The 18,309-nt window shown below is 37.3% G+C and overlaps 1 protein-coding gene across 1 annotated transcript in view; it reads left to right on the forward strand.

Annotated features, from left to right (window-relative positions):
- The window catches only part of LOC307049542 (ankyrin repeat domain-containing protein 26-like), a gene marked incomplete at its 5' end in the record, with an annotated part of 115,218 nt that overhangs the window by 48,998 nt on the left and 47,911 nt on the right, over positions 1–18,309 (forward strand). Inside the window, 6 exon segments of the mRNA XM_079699102.1 lie at positions 5,091–5,152; positions 8,219–8,312; positions 10,363–10,382; positions 10,386–10,461; positions 11,079–11,107; positions 11,200–11,272. Coding sequence (XP_079555228.1) covers positions 5,091–5,152; positions 8,219–8,312; positions 10,363–10,382; positions 10,386–10,461; positions 11,079–11,107; positions 11,200–11,272 — 354 coding nt within the window.

Below are 18,309 nucleotides of genomic sequence, written 5' to 3' on the forward strand. Positions count from 1 at the left end.
CCACCAAACCAAAAATTACCAAGTGGCAATTTAAAAAAAAAAGAATTTTTTCTCTAACATAATGAACAGTATAAGATGGGGGAAAAAAAAGAAAACCTACCCATTAGGATTTTATCTTTGGAAAACTCTAGTTCCTTCATGGTTACCACTTCTTTTCCATCAACAGCTGCCTTTAAAGCAGCTTGGTTCACAAGATTCTCCAACTCTGCTCCAGAAAAGCCAACAGTACCTCAAGCTATGATTTCTGGTTCAACAGCTATATGCAGACAGGACACAATATTAAAATTTCGGAAGAGCTAATAAAAAGCTCTTCATAAAGAACTCACATTGCAAAAGAAAAAAGAAGATAGCCATCATGAACTGTAATTTTACAAAAGCTTACTTCACTAAATTCTAAGGGGAAAAAGCCAAAACTGCTAGTAAAGACACCATTAAAATTGTCATTGGGACAAATCACAAAAGTTCTTATACTTAAATAACTTTGTGATAAACAGAGAAAGGTAGAGTTGCCAGATAACGATTTACAAACCTTTAGTTATGGCCTAACCACAAACTGAAAAAGCACATTCATAGACATTTTGTTTTCAGAATTTCATCTTGAAATAACTTTGGACATAAAAGCCCCCCTTATTATCGGAAACATATTTGGTTTTAAGAATTGATTCAGGTATCTTTGAAAATACTGCAGCTTTAATAGCTGCTTTTATTACTCAGGTAGTTCCATAATATTTCCATGTGTTTTGTTTTATAGTCTGCTTCCCCTCTTTTGGCCCCAAAGTGACTATATCATGAGGTACTATGCTCATAATATACAGGTGCTTTTTATATGATTTTATATTTTACATTCATCTAAAGAAACATTTATACATAGATTTCATCAAGTATTATCTAAGTACTCAAAAGAAACCTTTCTTTAGAATCGGGATTCAAAATGACAGAATCTCTGGACACACATTAATTGAGAAATGGACTTTATGGACAAACAAGAGGAGAGAAAAATAGACATTTAAAGGAATTTGTCTTTTAAGACATCCTGAGTAAGGACCACAAACAGGGTGGATTGATATATTACCATTTTATGGAGATAATGTCTGTATCGTCGAATTAAGACTTACACTGATCAAACTTTATTTTATTGAGATACCACTTCAAGATTTCTGTTCGACCTTTTACATCTGGCCTGGGAACTGTAACCTGCATGTCAAAACGACCAGGACATATTAAGGCGCTAAAGGGAGAATACAAAAAGAAAATATAAATTAATAAGCTGACTGTGCTGAAGGTCAAGTTAAACAGGACTGACATCCTAAAGAGAAGATGGAAAGACAATGGCAACCAATATTTATTTTGAACATAAATATTCAGATTAGTTCCTTATAAAACGTGGCTCAAAGAACAGTTTCAATAACCAGAAGGCAGAACAAAGGTACATAGAGATAAATGTGTGCATCTAGATAGCATACAACCCTTCAGAGACAAAGACATGCAAGTCAGCCAGTCAAGGAACAAAATTCTACAGCAATCTATTATGAGAGCTGCACATCCATCTTACTGCTATTAAGTACAAAATGTTAAACTAGAGTCTTAGGCAAGAACCAACTATTAGATCAAATGAAACTATGAATAATTTCTATATAATAAAACCAATAAAAATTTTAAACTATAGTAAATTTTATTCTTAAAATCCTCTCTACCCCCCACCCAAAAGCTTTATGATGTTTAAGTTGTGAGAAGATTCTTTTAGCAGCTTTACTGAGATACAATTTTCATATAGAATTTGAAGTCGAAAACCCAGTGTTGTTTTTTTTAACATCATTATTGGAGTATAATTTGCTTTACAATGTTGTGTTATTTTCTGCTGTATAACAAAGTGAATCAGTTATACATATACATATATCCCCATATCCCCTCCCTCTTGCATCTCCCTCCCTGCCACCCTCCCTATCCCACCCCTCTAGGTGGTCACAAAGCACCGAGCTGATCTCCCTGTGCTGTGCCGCTGCTTCCCACTAGCTATCTATTTTACGTTTGGTAGCGTAACCCAGTGGTTTTTAATATATTCAGAGTTGCCCAACCATCACCACAATCTAATTTTAGAGAATTTTTACCCCCTCCCTCTCTTCTCCAGCTGAAAGAAACCCCAAATCTACTGGCAGTTATTCCCCATTTTCCCTAACCTCTGGCAACCACTAAATTCCTTTCTGTTGCTATGGATCTGCTTATTCTAGACATTTCATATAAAAGCAATCATATAATATGTGATGTTTTGTGATGGGTTTCCTTCACTTAGCACAATATTTTTAAAGTTCATCACTATTCTAGAATATATCACAAAAATTTGAATACTTACTTATCTAATGCCTCTGGGAAGTTTGTGGCTCCTATGATGATAACTCCTTCGTTGGGCTTAAAACTATTATAAAAAAAAAAAGGACCTTTTCATTGAAAATTAAAACAGCACACATGTAGAAATGTTCTATGCAAAACTGTTTATCATTAATCTTACTAACAGCAAAGAAAAGGGATTGATCTTTTTAATGCCCAAAATGATAAGGCATCTCTAATTGTTTTCTTAATGCCAGTGCACTTCAATAAAAGTGTTAATAATAAATCACCAAGTCATCTGTGGTTACATACCTTCATAATAATTTTTCTAGTTAGGAAGAGATGACCTGACACAAAAAACTTGAGTCCCCGTCTAATTTTTGAAAAACGTTTTCAAGTTTACCGATTCAAATTATTTGCTCCTAGACTTCCAGAATGTCTTATATGACTTTAAGAAACAATTTTTTGATCTACAGCAACACTCAAAATAGGGTTTAATATTTCTTTCATACATCATAGTAGTACTTAAAAATGCCTTATAATTCCATAATCACATAAACATTCTCTTCTACAATTTAAAACTTGTCTTTTCAGATTAATTTTTGAAAAGGAGTGTTCTTGTAGTCTCTTGAGTTGGTGTTTTACAATTAAATCTTTTCATTAAACTTAAAAATGCTTATTGCTATAATATCCAGGAAATGAATATTTGCACATATTCGTGAAAGAGTATATTTTATATCCTTAAACAAATGTTGCAATATATAATCGAAAAATTGAATCTCATAGTTTTCTTCCCCAGTCTTGTTTATATTTTCAAAAGTTCAGAATTCTGCATAGGTTTGCATCATTTAATTATACCAGGTTAGTATATTTTACAGATATTTATCTTAACATCATATGCTTTTCCTGAATAAGTTTATCTATTACTAATCCAAATGCATTTATCCAAATCTTTCTTCTAAGTCCCCTGGGTGCCTCAAATTTGTTATGCCCCAAACTGAAGACATTGTCCTGATGCTTTCCTCTTTCCTGACTCTTTGTAAGCTACTCTGTCATCTGTCTTCCCCATCCTAGTAGATAACATCACTGAAATACCAAAGCAGGAAAAATCCTGGACTCCATCCCTCCCTGAAATCACCACATCCCGTTGCTCATCAAGTTCAGTATTTTCTACCTGCTTACCATTTTTCATTTCCTATTACTTTCTCACTTATAATTTTGAAATGCTCTTTTCTAGTTTTGCTCCCCTGATGTTCATCTTTACGTTGCTGCCAGAGTGACCTTTCTAAAATATATTTGTGAAGATGTAACACCTCTACTTATGTAGTGGATCCCCATCACATGAAGGAGAAAGGTCATGTTCTAGGAGGACACTTGCTTTTTTTGGTTTGGCTCTGATCCTCCAGTTTTGTCTCTCCATACCATTCCCGGTAACTGTGTTCTAGTTTTCCACGTGACTTGTTATGTTGTTTCACGCCTCGTCCTTTTGCTCAGGCTGCCCTTTCTAGAATCCCCTTCACGTCCCTGCTCTACACTGTGTGTGTCTTTTAAGACACAGACCTGTCTTTGCAGCATTTCCTGAGCTACCCCGATACAGCTGACTCCTCTTTCCTTGTGCCCTTCCTGTACTCTGTTCACATCAGTTGTAGAGCTTTTGAATGATACTTTGCTGTTCTTACTTGTTTTCATGTAGCTCTACTTCTCCTGGAATACAGAGCAGAATCGGTCTTCTATTTATATTTCCAGCTTTTCTCCCAGGATAGTGCCTATTATTTGACAGATCCAGTAAATGTTTGTGGTCTTACTGATTGATTGAATGACCAAATGAATGAATATGATGTTTTCTGGAATGAGGTGTTTGTTTTGTTTTGTTTTTATAGGAAGGAGCAACAAATCCAGAAATTGGAGAAAAAGAAAATGATAATGATATTGAACGTGCTCCACAGGAGCAAACAGATCATAACAATTTGACTTTTTTTTTTTTTTTTTTTTTTTTTGCGGTACGCAGGCCTCTCACTGTTATGGCCTCTCCCGTTGCGGAGCACAGGCTCCGGATGCGCAGGCTCAGCGGCCATGGCTCACGGGCTCAGCCGCTCCGCGGCATGTGGGATCTTCCCGGACCCGGGCACGAACCCGTGTCCCCTGCTTTGGCAGGCAGACTCTCAACCACTGCGCCACCACGGAAGCCCAATTTGACTTCTTTTGATGGAGCTCAGAAAAATAATAGGAGTGGTAATTTAGTGAATATTTATGAATTTGTTCTATGCTTAAAGGCTAGTCTAAAAACATCTAAAGTGTGTAGATCCAAATATACTATCCATTTCTTTCTTTTTTTTTTTTTTTTTTTTGCGGTACGCGGGCCTCTCACTGCTGTGGCCTCTCCCATTGCGGAGCAGAGGCTCCGGACGCGCAGGCCCAGCGGCCACGGCTCACGGGCCCAGCCGCTCTGCAGCATGTGGGAACTTCTCGTACCAGGGCACGAATCCGTATCCCCTGCATCGGCAGGTGGACCCTCAACCACTGCCCCACCAGTGAAGCCCTTTTTTTTTTTCCATTTCTTTTTAAGTATATTTCTTTTGCTCCGTTTCTTCAGAAGTATCCCAACTACTACCAACTTTTTCTTCCTGAAAATGCCTCAACCCTCTGAAATTCTTTTCTGCTACTTTATTTTATTTAAATATTTGTGGATGGAGATAGACATATATGTATTTAAAATTCATAGTAGTAAATGTTCTCATTAATGTATCTGTGGCTGCATTTTACAGATATGATGTCAGCATTAGGATTAGGAGAAGAGGAAGGTATAGAATCACCTTGGGATTCTGAGGTACTGTCTTCTATTATTATTATTTTTTTTTATTTTAAAATATAAGCACTGAATGATGTTAAAACATAAAAGGGGGGATGCTTTGACTTTACTTTCTCACCTTTGCATTTGCCCATCAAAATTTTTTCCTTACATTTTTAACCTGTAATTAATTAAATAATTGTGTGCTAAGTATAATAACTGCCACATAGTGCACTTTTGTTAATTTGCAAGATTCACCTAATGAAACCAGTGTAGCACAGAGCAAAAACCAAGGCTTAGAAGTCGTAAGGAATCAGTTTGGGTTCTGAAGTTAAATTTATCAAAAAACTGAAGCATTATTCCAGGTCAGCCTATGGCCAAATGTATGTTTCTTTTTTCTTTTCTTTTTTTAAAAAATTTTTGTTGGAGTATAGTTGATTTACAATGTTGTGTTAGTTTCAGATATACAGCAAAGTGAATCAGTTATACATATATCCACTCTTTTTTCGATTCCTTCCCCATATAGACCATTACAGAGTATTCAGTAGAGTTCTCTGTGCTATACAGGAGGTCCTTATTATTGATCTATTTTATATATAGTAGGGTGTATCTGTCAGTCCCAGTCTCCCAAGCAAATGTATGTTTTTTGGTACATATGGATGTGTAAAACTCCTAGTGAGGTTCAGAGAGAAACAGGTTGAAATGTAGTTTTTTACCACTTAGACCTGAAAAAGATAGTGCCTGAGACTTGAAAGTATTAGTACATTTGGATTTTCAAATAGATCTGCAAGGAACGTTTCAAGAGAAGCAAAAGAATGGGGAATAATAAGTATGTGGCGTTATAATAACAACAGTTTGGTTTAGCGATGTTTTAATAAGTACACACCATTTTGGATAAACTAGTGTGCGTTGAGTACCTTTATGGCAGCCATACTTGAAGTAATGTAAATATAAAGTAATGATGACCTGTTGTAAGGTGACAGCTATGGAAAGAGATAAGAAGGGCCTGATCTGTTAGATATAGGCAGCTGCTGCAGTGATACAGCACTGTGTTTAAAGTCAAAAGACATGGTAGCATCCTGGTTCTGTCACTAGCTGTGGGATCTCGGAAAAACTTGTCTACCCTGGTTGAGCATCAGTGATGTCCTTCGTAAAAATGGTACTGGTACCCACTTCTCGGGTAGGTGTAGGGAACAGATGTGGTAACAGCTGTGAACACACCTTGTAAACTGTAAAGGGTGCTACAGAAATGTAAGACAAAAATGATCACAGTGCATGGACATATATACACTACCAAACGTAGGGTAGATAGATAGTGGGAAGCAGCCGCAGAGCACAGGGAGATCAGCTCGGTGCTTTGTGACTGCCTGGAGCAGTGGGATGGGGAGGGTGGGAAGGAGGTGGATGCATGAGGGAAGGGATGTGGGAACAGATGTATATGTATGACTGATTCACTTTGTTATAAAGCAGAAACTAAGAAAAAAAATGATCACAGTGGCAATTAGTGACTCACTAAATGCTGGGGCACTTTTTTAAAACCTGAAGGACAATAAAATGACAGTAGTGTTAAGAATAGGAAAATTAGAATGGGCATGTGGATTTCTAGCTTGGGGTATGTTAAGTTTCTATAGACTGTTATCAGAGATCTCCTATAGGTGTCAAGTGCTTTGGTACTTGAGGTCCTCTCGACATTTTAAATGTTTTGATCTTAAATAAATTCCTGTTATTGAATACCAACTATATACTGGACAGTTAGACACTGAGTGTACCAATTGAGGGGTTAGCCTGTAGTGGTGGGAACATAAAACCAAACAGGAATCCTTTATAAGTCACTGTTAAGTCCTTCATGTAAAGAAAATGGAGAGGGCTTCCCTGGTGGCACAGTGGTTGAGAGTCCACCTGCCAATGCAGGGGATACAGGTTCGTGTCCCGGTCCGGGAAGTTCCCACGTACCGCGGAGCGGCTGTGCCCGTGAGCCATGGCCGCTAAGCCTGCGCGTCCGGAGACTGTGCTCCTCAATGGGAGAGGCCACAACAGTGAGAGACAAAGAAAATGGAGAATGTTAAGTTAGACAACATTGAGAGAGTTTGTAGTTAGGATGGGGATGGGAGTGGGAGTGGAATTTAGGTAGTCAGAAAAGATCTGCATGTGAGAAAAGCTACCAAGGGGAGGATGGGAAGGAGCCAATCACGTGAGGGTCCAGGGGAGGGACATTCTGGACAGAGATAACAGTGGATCCCATCTGTTCATCATTACACTCTCACATCTTGGAATGACCAGGAAACAGGAAGTGGGGTAACTGTCCTTACAATCACTTTTATCATTGTTGTTATATGTAGAAAATAAAATGTGCATAAGAAAAGCTTGGCACATTTAGATGATTAATAAATAAAAGTTCTTATTCTTCCCTTATTAAAGCTTGCTGTACTTTTTTGAAGAGTTGCATAACTATATTTAAATTTTCTGCTATTATTTAAACATAAAAGTTTTTCTTACTACTTCGCTATTTTATTCAACTATTTTTCCTATCAATAAAAATTTTATCAAATAACAGATTCTTATAAGCCCTTGTTTACATAAATGAAGCAGCTTCTACAGTGTTCTGTTTATGCTCAACATGACATACTTCATGGTTTCTTTTCATGCCAAGTATATTATTTTCATACTAAAAAATTTCTGTCTTTAGAAATATTTTAAATTTATAGCAAGTGTACTTATTAAAGCATTTATTTAAACACATATTTTTAAAAAATACTCTCTTCTTTTGACAAGGAATGTAAAGTAGAGTTAGGTGTTTTGAAGTTAATTCTTTGCTGAAATGTGCCTGTAAGTCAGGCACATTTTTTGTCTGTGAAAATAATTCCTCTGGCTTTCCATGCTCAGTTTACAGAGTCAGTAGCCAAATGAGGATAAAAGATAGACTTGATCTAGAGAGTGTATATGAAGTTTTCTATTTAAATGTTTGGGTTTTCAATGCATGCTTCTCTTATTTTTAAATCTAATTGCTTGTAAAGTAGGAAATTTTTAAAAGGTAGGATATTTTCAGCTATTAGAAAGGGATTAGGAAAGCTTTACGCAACTCATTATTAATGTCAATTTTAACAGAGTATCTCTGAGAGTCTTCCAGAGAAGTATGTTGATCATTTATCTGGAGCTGCAGGTCAAAGAGGAAAAAATATATTAAATGGACAAGTAGAAGGTACGAACTATATTTTTATGAAAAAGTCATTTGACAGCATGTTGATTTAAAATGGGAATTCTGATATATTCTAATAGCCAAAGAAAATCACCTGTCGGTTAAGAGGAAGAATCATTCCTCACACTGATTTCAAGTTGAACTGAGCCTGTCTCATTCTGGAAAAGAAGTGCTGTGTCAGAAGAACTAAGCAGCTACATCTTTTTTTCTTGTCAAAAATCCATCAGCAGTTTTTAGGCAGTTTTTATTTGGCCAAAAAGCAGTGCTTGAATACTTAACTGTGTGCTGTGTTCTATTTAAGTTCTGACTGTCCAGATGTTCTTTTGTAGACAACATGCCATGATATAATCATCTATCTCCATGTCTGTTACCAAGTTACACTGTGAAGTGTGCCACCCTTTTGAGGTGGTCCTCAAAGACACAGTTTGCTTGTTGTTTAACCAAGTGTCCTAAAGCATGTACCTGAAGTTATATCATTTTTTATTCTAAAAAGCTATGCAGCTTATATTCTGAAAACTATTAAAAAACATAACACTGTCGATGTAAAAAAAAAAAAAAAAAGAAAAGAAAATCACCTGTCAAATGCATAGTGAGGAAAAAGACGAGAAAAGGAGGGAAGCTGTGTATCTTATCTGGTGTCAGCCACAGATTAAATTGAGAGTCCCCTTTAAGGAGCTAAATTATTAGTTCCGTTTCAAGGTACTCTACAACCTAAGGAAAGTCGGGAAATGAGGAAGAGGAAAGAAGGACTAAAGAATGAGAGAGGCAGAGGTTACAGGGAGTAAATGAAGGAAAAGGAAGCAGGGGTCTGTGGAGGACGGGGGCAAAGTAAAATAGGTCTTTAGAAAAGGGAAGAGCAGAGTATTTGAAACGTGAGACAAATTTGAAGTGAGCTTCCAGCACCGAAACTTGTCAGAGACGAACAGCAAAGCTTTCCCACTCTTACTGTGGGAATGTAGAAGCAGACTCATAGATCAGAGTTTCTCAAATTTTAATTAGTCCCCTGGGGACCTTGTGAAAAGTGCACATGCTGAGCAGCAGGTCTGGGATTGTGCATTTCTGACAAGCTCTCAGAGTAGCAAGGGTGTAGGCTTGCATTGAGAGAAATCTGGAAGAGGAGCCACTGGATAGTTCAAGACAGAACAGGATCAAGGAAAAGCATTATTTTGTTTTTCTTTCTGAGTGTGTTTATAGCCAGAGGGTAGCAAAGCGTTGAAGTAGAACTTATAGATGTAAGGTGCCACTGCTAAGCAAAGAGGAAAAAAGAAGTGGTGGGGATGATCCATAAAAGGAATGTCAAAGGGGGAGAATTAAGACCACAGATCCAGAGACTACCTTTGAAGAGGAAAGAATATAGTGAAAGGAAAGAGGGGGTGAAAGAAGGGTGTTAGGGAGGTGATTGTGGAGGTGATGAGGAAACTTGAGAGAACTCTCGTTAGATGACTTCAGTGTATTTACACTGAAACAAGGTTAGGTCATTGCTGCTCCAGAGAATACTGGAAGCAGGAGTGGGTGCTAGAATTGAGGTAAACCCCAGCTCCTCCTTGTAACTATCAGGCATCAAAGATATATGTTGTGTTGGTATGTGTTATTCAAATGAGATTAATTTGAATATGGAAACATTGGCTGTTTTTGTTTTTTTTTTTTAAGATAGGTTTGTGGGGTTTTTTTTTTGGCTGCTTGGCTTGGCATGTGGGATCTTAAATTCCCCGACCAGGGATTGAACCAGTGCCCCCTGCAGTAGAAGCATGGGGTCTTCACCACTGGACCGCCAGGGGAGTCCCTAAGATAGCTAATTTTTTGATGATAATTGTTTCACAAAAATCCTTTTAAACATTAGCATGATATACTGAACCAAACTAATTTTGGAAACAAAAGAAATTAATAGGGTTCATTCCCTAAATGCTAAAATTGTTACTTTCAGTAAATACTACACTGATTTTGAAATATGAAAGATTTTTAATATCTAATAATTCTGTGGCAGTAAAATTTACTTTTTCCTTTTTGATAATCATGCTTCGATATTGAAAACTTATAATACGTTATTTCTTAGATGTGCCTTCTATACCTTCTTGAATGAGTGGATCGAGAAACTTTAAGATGACTAAACTAGAGGATCCAAGAAATGTAGGCATACCAGTAGCCCACATGGGTATGGAAAAACATGAATATTTTTATGAACTATTATTCTACAAGTGTATATCCAAGCTGATCAGTTCATAACACTTTCTCTGATGAGAAATGAATTATACATTCAACTGAACTGTCATCCCAACTGTGCACTTCCTAAATTACAGGACAAATTGAAGAACATGATAAATACTTGTAGTATAATGGTGTAAATGATGCTGCTGTATTGCATTCAAGATATGCTGTTGCATTTTACCATCAGCTTTCACATTTACCTTCTCGGGGTCATGATTTGTTCCTCTGATTAAAGATCACTTTTCTCCTCATCAATCAGCATGTTCACATTGGTACATGTGCATTTTTCTATTTTATAAAGGCTTTTGGAACATAATCTTACTTTTGAAATCTTAACTGCATGTTTTGTTAAACCTGTACTCCTATTTTTTCTTCAGTATCTATAGTGGATTCATATGTCTGTCTTGTTGCAGTCCTAACTTCCCCCAAGAAACAAAACACCAAAACCTAAAGCATTCACTGCCAAGGCCAAGCATGAGGATTCTGCTCAGTACTAACTGCATGAATATATAGTTGGCTTTCATAGTTACGTGTAATTGATTCTATGTCCCTTTTGCCTTTTAGATTCTCCTGAAAAATATCCTCACTTGAAGGTAAAAACTTATATTTTTGTCTTGAATTATTAACTACAGATTGTATCAAATGTACATTATTTATTAATCAACTTGTTTCAAAACCCATTCAGCCTGCAGTTGGAGTGAAAGATTCTGTTCCTAATAAAACAGTAGGAATGAAGGATTTACAAGCAGCCAGATCAGGTAAATTTTGCAGTGCAAGTTTCACTCTGGAAAGAGGTACACTAAAATATTTGAAACGCTCACAGCCTTCATATTCCTAATTCTTTTTTCTTTTGTTTTTGCAAGTTTAATTGAAGGATTTGACATAAATAAGGCACATGTTATTGTTGGTATCCATGTTTTGAAAAAAAGATATTTACAAGCATAAGAAAAAGATATTTTTAAAATGTAAGCTTTAACTCAGATGTTTCTATGTACGTTTCAATACCCGAAAGTTCTCAGTTTGGAATCTCTGTACTTTTTAGGGATTCTCAGAGGTTAATTATTAGATTCTAAGATTTTTCCAGTTTTATAAAATGCTTATTTGAATTCTGACCTTAACCTAGAGTAAAGCTTCACTTGCTAACGTGTCAATTGTATTTCAAATTTAATTATTTCATTTTAGTGGTGTTACATGGATGAGCTTAAGCCAACCAGATGTTTTGATTAGCAGACTCTGTGTGTGTGTGTGTGTGTGTGTGTGTGGTCTTTGATTATTAAAAGTGGGGGAAAGTAATCATACCTTAATGACGATTTGATAGACACAATCTTTTAAAACAGCAATTCTGAAAGTTTTGGGCTTTAAGATCCTTTTATTTATTTGTTTGTTATTTTTTATGATGCAGATATAGGATCCTTTTATACTTTTAAAAATTATTGAGAATTCCAAGGAACTTTTGTTTAAGTAGGTTGTATCTACTGATGTTTACTGTATTGGAAAATAAAACTGAAAAATTTAAAATACAAGCACACACAATCATACATTCTATTAGCCATTAGAAGTATGATGTTATCACATATCTTGTCTCTGGAAAACTGCTCTGTACACTTAAAACAGAATGAGAATGGAAATAACGTTTACTGTTATTGTGAAAATAGTTTTGACCTCTTGGACCCCTTGAACGGTTGAGTCTTGGGACTCCAGGGATGCTCAGGTGACACTTGAGAACCACTGTTTTAAACCATTTACAGAGCTCATGGATGTGAAATGATAAAGGGATGCTTGTGATGAAACAGGCTTTAAACTTTCACTTTTACATTTCTTGCTTTGTTCTTTGATTTGTCTTTTTTTTAATGTATACAGCAGGTTCTTATTAGTCATCAATTTTATACACATCAGTGTATACATGTCATTCCCAATCTCCCAATTCATCCCACCACCATCCCCAACCCCCTGTGGTTTTCCCCCCTTGGTGTCCATACGTTTGTTTTCTACAACTGTGCCTCAATTTCTGCCCTGCAAAGCAGTTCATCTGTACCATTTTTCTAGGTTCCACATATATGCGTCAATATACGATATTTGTTTTTCTCTTTCTGACTTACTTCACTCTGTATGACAGTCTCTGGATCCATCCACGTCTCAACAAATGACCCAATTTCATTCCTTTTTTATGGCTGAGTAATATTCCATTGTATATATGTACCCCATCTTCTTTATCCATTCGTCTGTTGATGGGCATTTAGGTTGCTTCCATGACCTGCCTACGGTAAATAGTGCTGCAGTGAACATTGGGGTGCATGTGTCTTTTTGAATTATGGTTTTCTCTGAGTATATGCCCAGTAGTGGCATTGCTGGATCATATGGTAATTCTATTTTTAGTTTTTTAAGGAACCTCCATACTGTTCTCCATAGTGGCTGTATCAGTTACATTCCCACCAACAGTGCAAGAGGGTTCTCTTTTCTCCATACCCTCTCCAGCCTTTGTTGTTTGTACATTTTCTGATGAAGCCCATTCTAACTGGTGTGAGGTGATACCTCATTCTAGTTTTGATTTGTATTTCTCTAATAATTAGTGATGTTGAACAGCTTTTCATGTGCTTCTTGGCCATCTGTATGTCTTCTTTGGAGAACTGTCTGTCTAGGTCTTCTGCCCATTTTTGGATTGGGTTGTTTGTTTTTTTAATATTGAGCTGCATGAGCTGTTTATATGTTTTGGAGATTAATCCTTTGTCCGTTGATTTGTTTGCAAATATTTTCTCCCATTCTGAGGGTTGTCTTTTTATCTTGTTTATGGTTTCCTTTCCTGTGCAAAAGCTTTGAAGTTTCACTAGGTCCCATTTGTTTATTTTTGTTTTTATTTCCATTACTCTAGGAGGTGGATCAAAAAAGATCTTGCTGTGATTAATGTCAAAGAGGGTTCTTCCTATGTTTTCCTCTAAGAGATTTATAGTGTCCAGTCTTACATTTAGGTCTCTAACCCATTTTGAGTTTATTTTTGTGTATGGTGTTAGGGAGTGTTCTAATATCATTCTTTCCATGTATCTGTCCAGTTTTCCCAGCACCACTTATTGAAGAGACTGTCTTTTCTCCATTGTATATCCTTGCCTCCTTTGTCATAGATTAGTTGACCATAGGTGTGTGGGTTTACCTCTGGGCTTTCTATCTTGTTCCATTGATCTATGTTTCTGTTTTTCTGCCAGTACCATATTGTCTTTTTTTTTTTTTTTTTTTTTTTTTACCATATTGTCTTGATTACTGTAGCTTTGTAATATAGCCTGACGTCAGGGAGTCTGACTCCTCCAGCTGCGTTTTTTTCCCTCAAGACTGCTTTGGGTATTCGGGGTCGTTTTTGTCTCCATACAAATTTTACGATTTTTTGTTCTAGTTCCGTAAAAAATGCCATTGGTAATTTGATAGGGATTGCATTGAATCTGTAGATTGCTTTGGGTAGTATAGTCATTTTCACAATATTGATTCTTTCAATCCAAGAACATGGTGTATCTCTCCATCTGTTGGTATCATCTTTAATTTCTTTCATCAGTGTCTTATACTTTTCTGCATACAGATCTTTTGTCTCCCTAGGTAGGTTTATTCCTAGGTATTTTATTCTTTTTGTTGCAATGGTAAATGAGAGTGTTTCCTTAATTTCTCTTTCATATTTTTCATCATTAGTGTATAGGAATGCAAGAGATTTCTGTGCATTAATTTTGTATCCTGCAACTTTACCAAATTCTTTGATTAGCTCTAGTAGTTTTCTGGTGGCATCTTTAGGATTCTCTATGTATGGTATCGTGTCATCTGCAAACAGTGACAGCTTTACTTCTTCTTTTGCAATTTATATTCCTTTTATTTCTTTTTCTTCTCTGATTGCTGAGGCTAGGACTTCCAAAACTATGTTGAATAATAGTGGTAAGAGTGGACATCCTTGTCTTGTTCCTGATCTTAGAGGAAATGCTTTCAGTTTTTCACCATTGAGAATGATGTTTGCTCTTGGTTTGTAATATATGACCTTTATTATGTTGAGGTACGTTCCCTCTATGCCCACTTTCTGGAGAGTTTTTATCATAAATTGGTGTTGAATATTGTTGAAAGCTTTTTCTGCATCTATTGAGATGATCATATGGTTTTTATTCTTCAATTTGTTAATATGGTGTATCACATTGATGGATTTGTGTATATTGAAGAATCCTTGCATCCCTGGGATAAATCCTTGTTGATCATGGTGTATGATCCTTTTAATGCATTGTTGGATTCTGTTTGCTTGTATTTTGTTGAGGATTTTTGCATCTATATTCATCAGGGATATTGGTCTGTAATTTTCTTTTTTTGCCGTATCGTTGTCTGGTTTTGTATTCAGGGTGATGGTGGCCTCGTAAAATGAGTTTGGGAGTGCTCCTTCCTCTGCAATTTTTTGGAAGAGTTTGAGAAGGATGGGTGTTAGCTCTCCTCTAAATGTTTGATAAAATTCACCTGTGAAGCCATCTGCTCCTGGACTTTTTGTTTGTTGGAAGATTTTTAATCACAGCTTCAATTTCATTACTTGTGATTGGTCTGTTCATATTTTCTGTTTCTCCTGGTTCAGTCTTAGAAGGTTATACCTTTCTAAGAATTTGTCCATTTCTTCCAGGTTGTCCATTTTATTGGCATAGAGTTGCTTGTAGTATTCTCTTAAGATGCTTTGTCTTTCTGCGGTGTCTGTTGTAACTTCTCCTTTTTCACTTCTAATTTTATTGATTTCAGTCCTCTCCCTCTTTTTCTTGATGAGTCTGGCTAATGGTTTATCAATTTTGTTTATCTTCTCAAACAACCAGCTTTTAGTTTTATTGATCTTTGCTATTGTTTTCTTTGTGTCTATTTCATTTATTTCTGCTCTGATCTTTATGTTTTCTTTCCTTCTGCTAACTTTGGGTTTTGTTTGTTCTTCTTTCTCTTGTTCTTTAGGTATAAAGTTAGATTATTTATTTGAGATTTTTCTTGTTTCTTGAGGTCGGTTTGTATAGCTATAAACTTCTTTCTTAAGACTGCTTTTGCTGCATCCCATAGGTTTTGGATTGTTGTGTTTTCATTGTCATTTGTCTCTAGGTATTTTTTGATTTCCTCTTTGATTTCTTCAGTGATCTCTTGGTTATTTAGTAATTTACTGTTTAGCCTCCATGTGTTTGTGTATTTTATGTTTTTCCACTGTAATTCATTTCTAATCTCATAGTGTTGTGGTCGGAAAAGATGCTTGATATGATTTCAATTTTCTTAAATTTACTGAGGCTTGGTTTGTGACCCAAGATGTGATTTATCCTGGAGAATGTTCTGTGCGCACTTGAGAAGAAAGTGTAATCTGCTGTTTTTGGATGGAATGTCCTATAAATATCAATTAAATCTATCTGGCCTATTGTGTCATTTAAAGCTTCTGTTTCCTTATTTATTTACATTTTGGATGATCTGTCCATTGGTGCAAGTGAGGTGTTAAAGTCCCCCACTATTATTGTGTTACTGTTGATTTCCTCTTTTACAGCTGTTAGCTGTTGCCTTATATATTGAGGTGGTCCTATGTTGGGTGCATATATATTTATAATTGTTATATATTCTTCTTGGATTGATCCCTTGATCATTATATAGTGTCCTTCCTTGTCTTTTGCAACATTCTTTATTTTAAAGTCTATTTTATGTGATATGAGTATTGCTACTCCAGCTTTCTTTTGATTTCCATTTGCATGGAATATCTTTTTCCATCCCCTCACTTTCAGTCTGTATGTGTCCGTAGGTCTGAAGTGGGGCTCTTGTAGACAGCATATATATGGGTCTTGTGTTTGTATCCATTCAGCAAGCCTGTGTCTTTTGGTTGGAGCATTTAATCCATTCATGTTTAAGGTAATTATCAATATGTATGTTCCTGTGACCATTTTCTTAATTCTTTTGGGTTTGTCTTTGTAGGTCCTTTTCTTCTCTTGTGTTTCCCACTTAGAGAAGTTCCTTTAGCATTTGTTATAGAGCTGGTTTGGTGGTGCTGAATTCTCTTAGCTTTTGCTTGTCTGTAAAGCTTTTGATTTCTCCGTGGAGTCTGAATGAGATCCTTGCCGGGTAGAGTAATCTTGGTTGTAGATTCTTCCCTTTTATCACTTTAAGTGCATCATGCCAGTCCCTTCTGGCTTGTAGAGTTTCTTCTGAGAAATCAGCTGTTAACCTTTTTTTTTTTTTTTTTTTTTTTTTTTTTTTTTTTTTTGCGGTACGCGAGCCTCTCACTGCCGTGGCCTCTCCCGTTGCGGAGCACAGGCTCCAGACGCGCAGGCTCAGCGGCCACGGCTCACGGGCCCAGCCGCTCCGCGGCATGTGGGATCTTCCCGGACCAGGGCACGAACCCGTGTCCCCTGCATCGGCAGGCGGACTCTCAACCACTGCGCCACCAGGGAAGCCCCAGCTGTTAACCTTTTAGGAGCTCCCTTGTATGTTATTTGTCATTTTTCCCTTGCTGCTTTCAGTAATATTTCTTTGTGTTTAATTTTTGCCAATTTGATTACTGTGTGTCTCGGCATGTTTCTCTTTGGTTTTATCCTGTATGGGACTCGCTGCATGTCCTGGACTTGAGTGGCTATTTCCTTTCCCATGTTAAGGAAGTTTTTGACTATAATCTCTTCAAATATTTTCTCTGGTCCTTTCTCTCTCTCTTCTCCTTTTGGGACCCCTATAATGCGAATGTTGTTGCGTTTAATGTTGTCTCAGACGTCTCTTAGGCTGTCTTCATTTCTTTTCATTGTTTTTCCTTTATTCTCTTCTGCTCAGTGAATTCCAGCATTCTGTCTTCCAGGTCACTTATCTGTTCTTCTGCCTCAGTTATTCTGCTATTGATTCCTTCTAGTGTAGTTTTCATTCCAATTATTGTATTGTTCATCTCTGTTTGTTTGTTCTTTAACTCTTCTAGGTCTTTGTTAAACATTTCTTGCATCTTCTCGATCTTTGCCTCCATTGTTTTTCCGAGGTCCTGGATCATCTTCATTATCATTATTCTGAATTCTTTTTCTGGAAGGTTGCCTATCTCCACTTCATTTAGTTGTTCTTCTGTGGTTTTATCTTGTTCCTTCATCTCGTACATAGCCCTCTGCCTTTTCATCTTGTCTATCTGTCTGTGAATGTGGTTTTTGTTCCACAGGCTGCAGGATTGTAGTTCTTGTTTCTCCTCTCTGCCCTCTGGTGGATGAGGCTATCTACGAGGCTTGTGCAGGTTTCCTGATGGGAGGGAGTGGTGGTGGGTAGAGCTGGGTGTTGCTCTGGTGGGCAGAGCTCAGTAAAACTTTAATCCACTTGACTGCTGGTGGGTGGTGCTGTGTTCCCTCCCTGTTGGTGGTTTAGCCTGAGGCGACCCAACAGTGGAGCCTACCTGGGCTCTTTGGTAGGGCTAATGGCAGACTCTGGGAGGGCTCACGCCAAGGAGTACTTCCCAGAACTTCTGCTGCTCATGTTCTTGTCCCCACGATGAGCCACAGCCACCCCCTGCCTCTGCAGGAGACCCTCCAACACTAGCAGGTAGGTCTAGTTCAGTCTCCCGTGGGGTCACTGCTCCTTCTTCTGGGTCCCACTGCACACAGTATTTTGTGTGTGCCCTCCAAGAGTGGAGTCTGTTTTCCCCCCAGTTCTGTCAAAGTCCTGCAGTCAAATCCCACTAGGCTTCAAAGCCTGATTCTCTAGGAATGTCTCTTCCCGTTCCCGGACCGCCAGGTTGGGAAGCCTGATGTGGGGCTCAGAACCTTCACTCCAGTGGGTGGACTTCTGTGGTATAAGTGTTCTCCAGTCTATGAGTCACGCACCC

This window comes from Hyperoodon ampullatus, assembly GCF_949752795.1.
Source record: "Hyperoodon ampullatus genome assembly, chromosome: 3".
In the NCBI taxonomy this organism is placed as follows: domain Eukaryota; kingdom Metazoa; phylum Chordata; class Mammalia; order Artiodactyla; family Ziphiidae; genus Hyperoodon; species Hyperoodon ampullatus.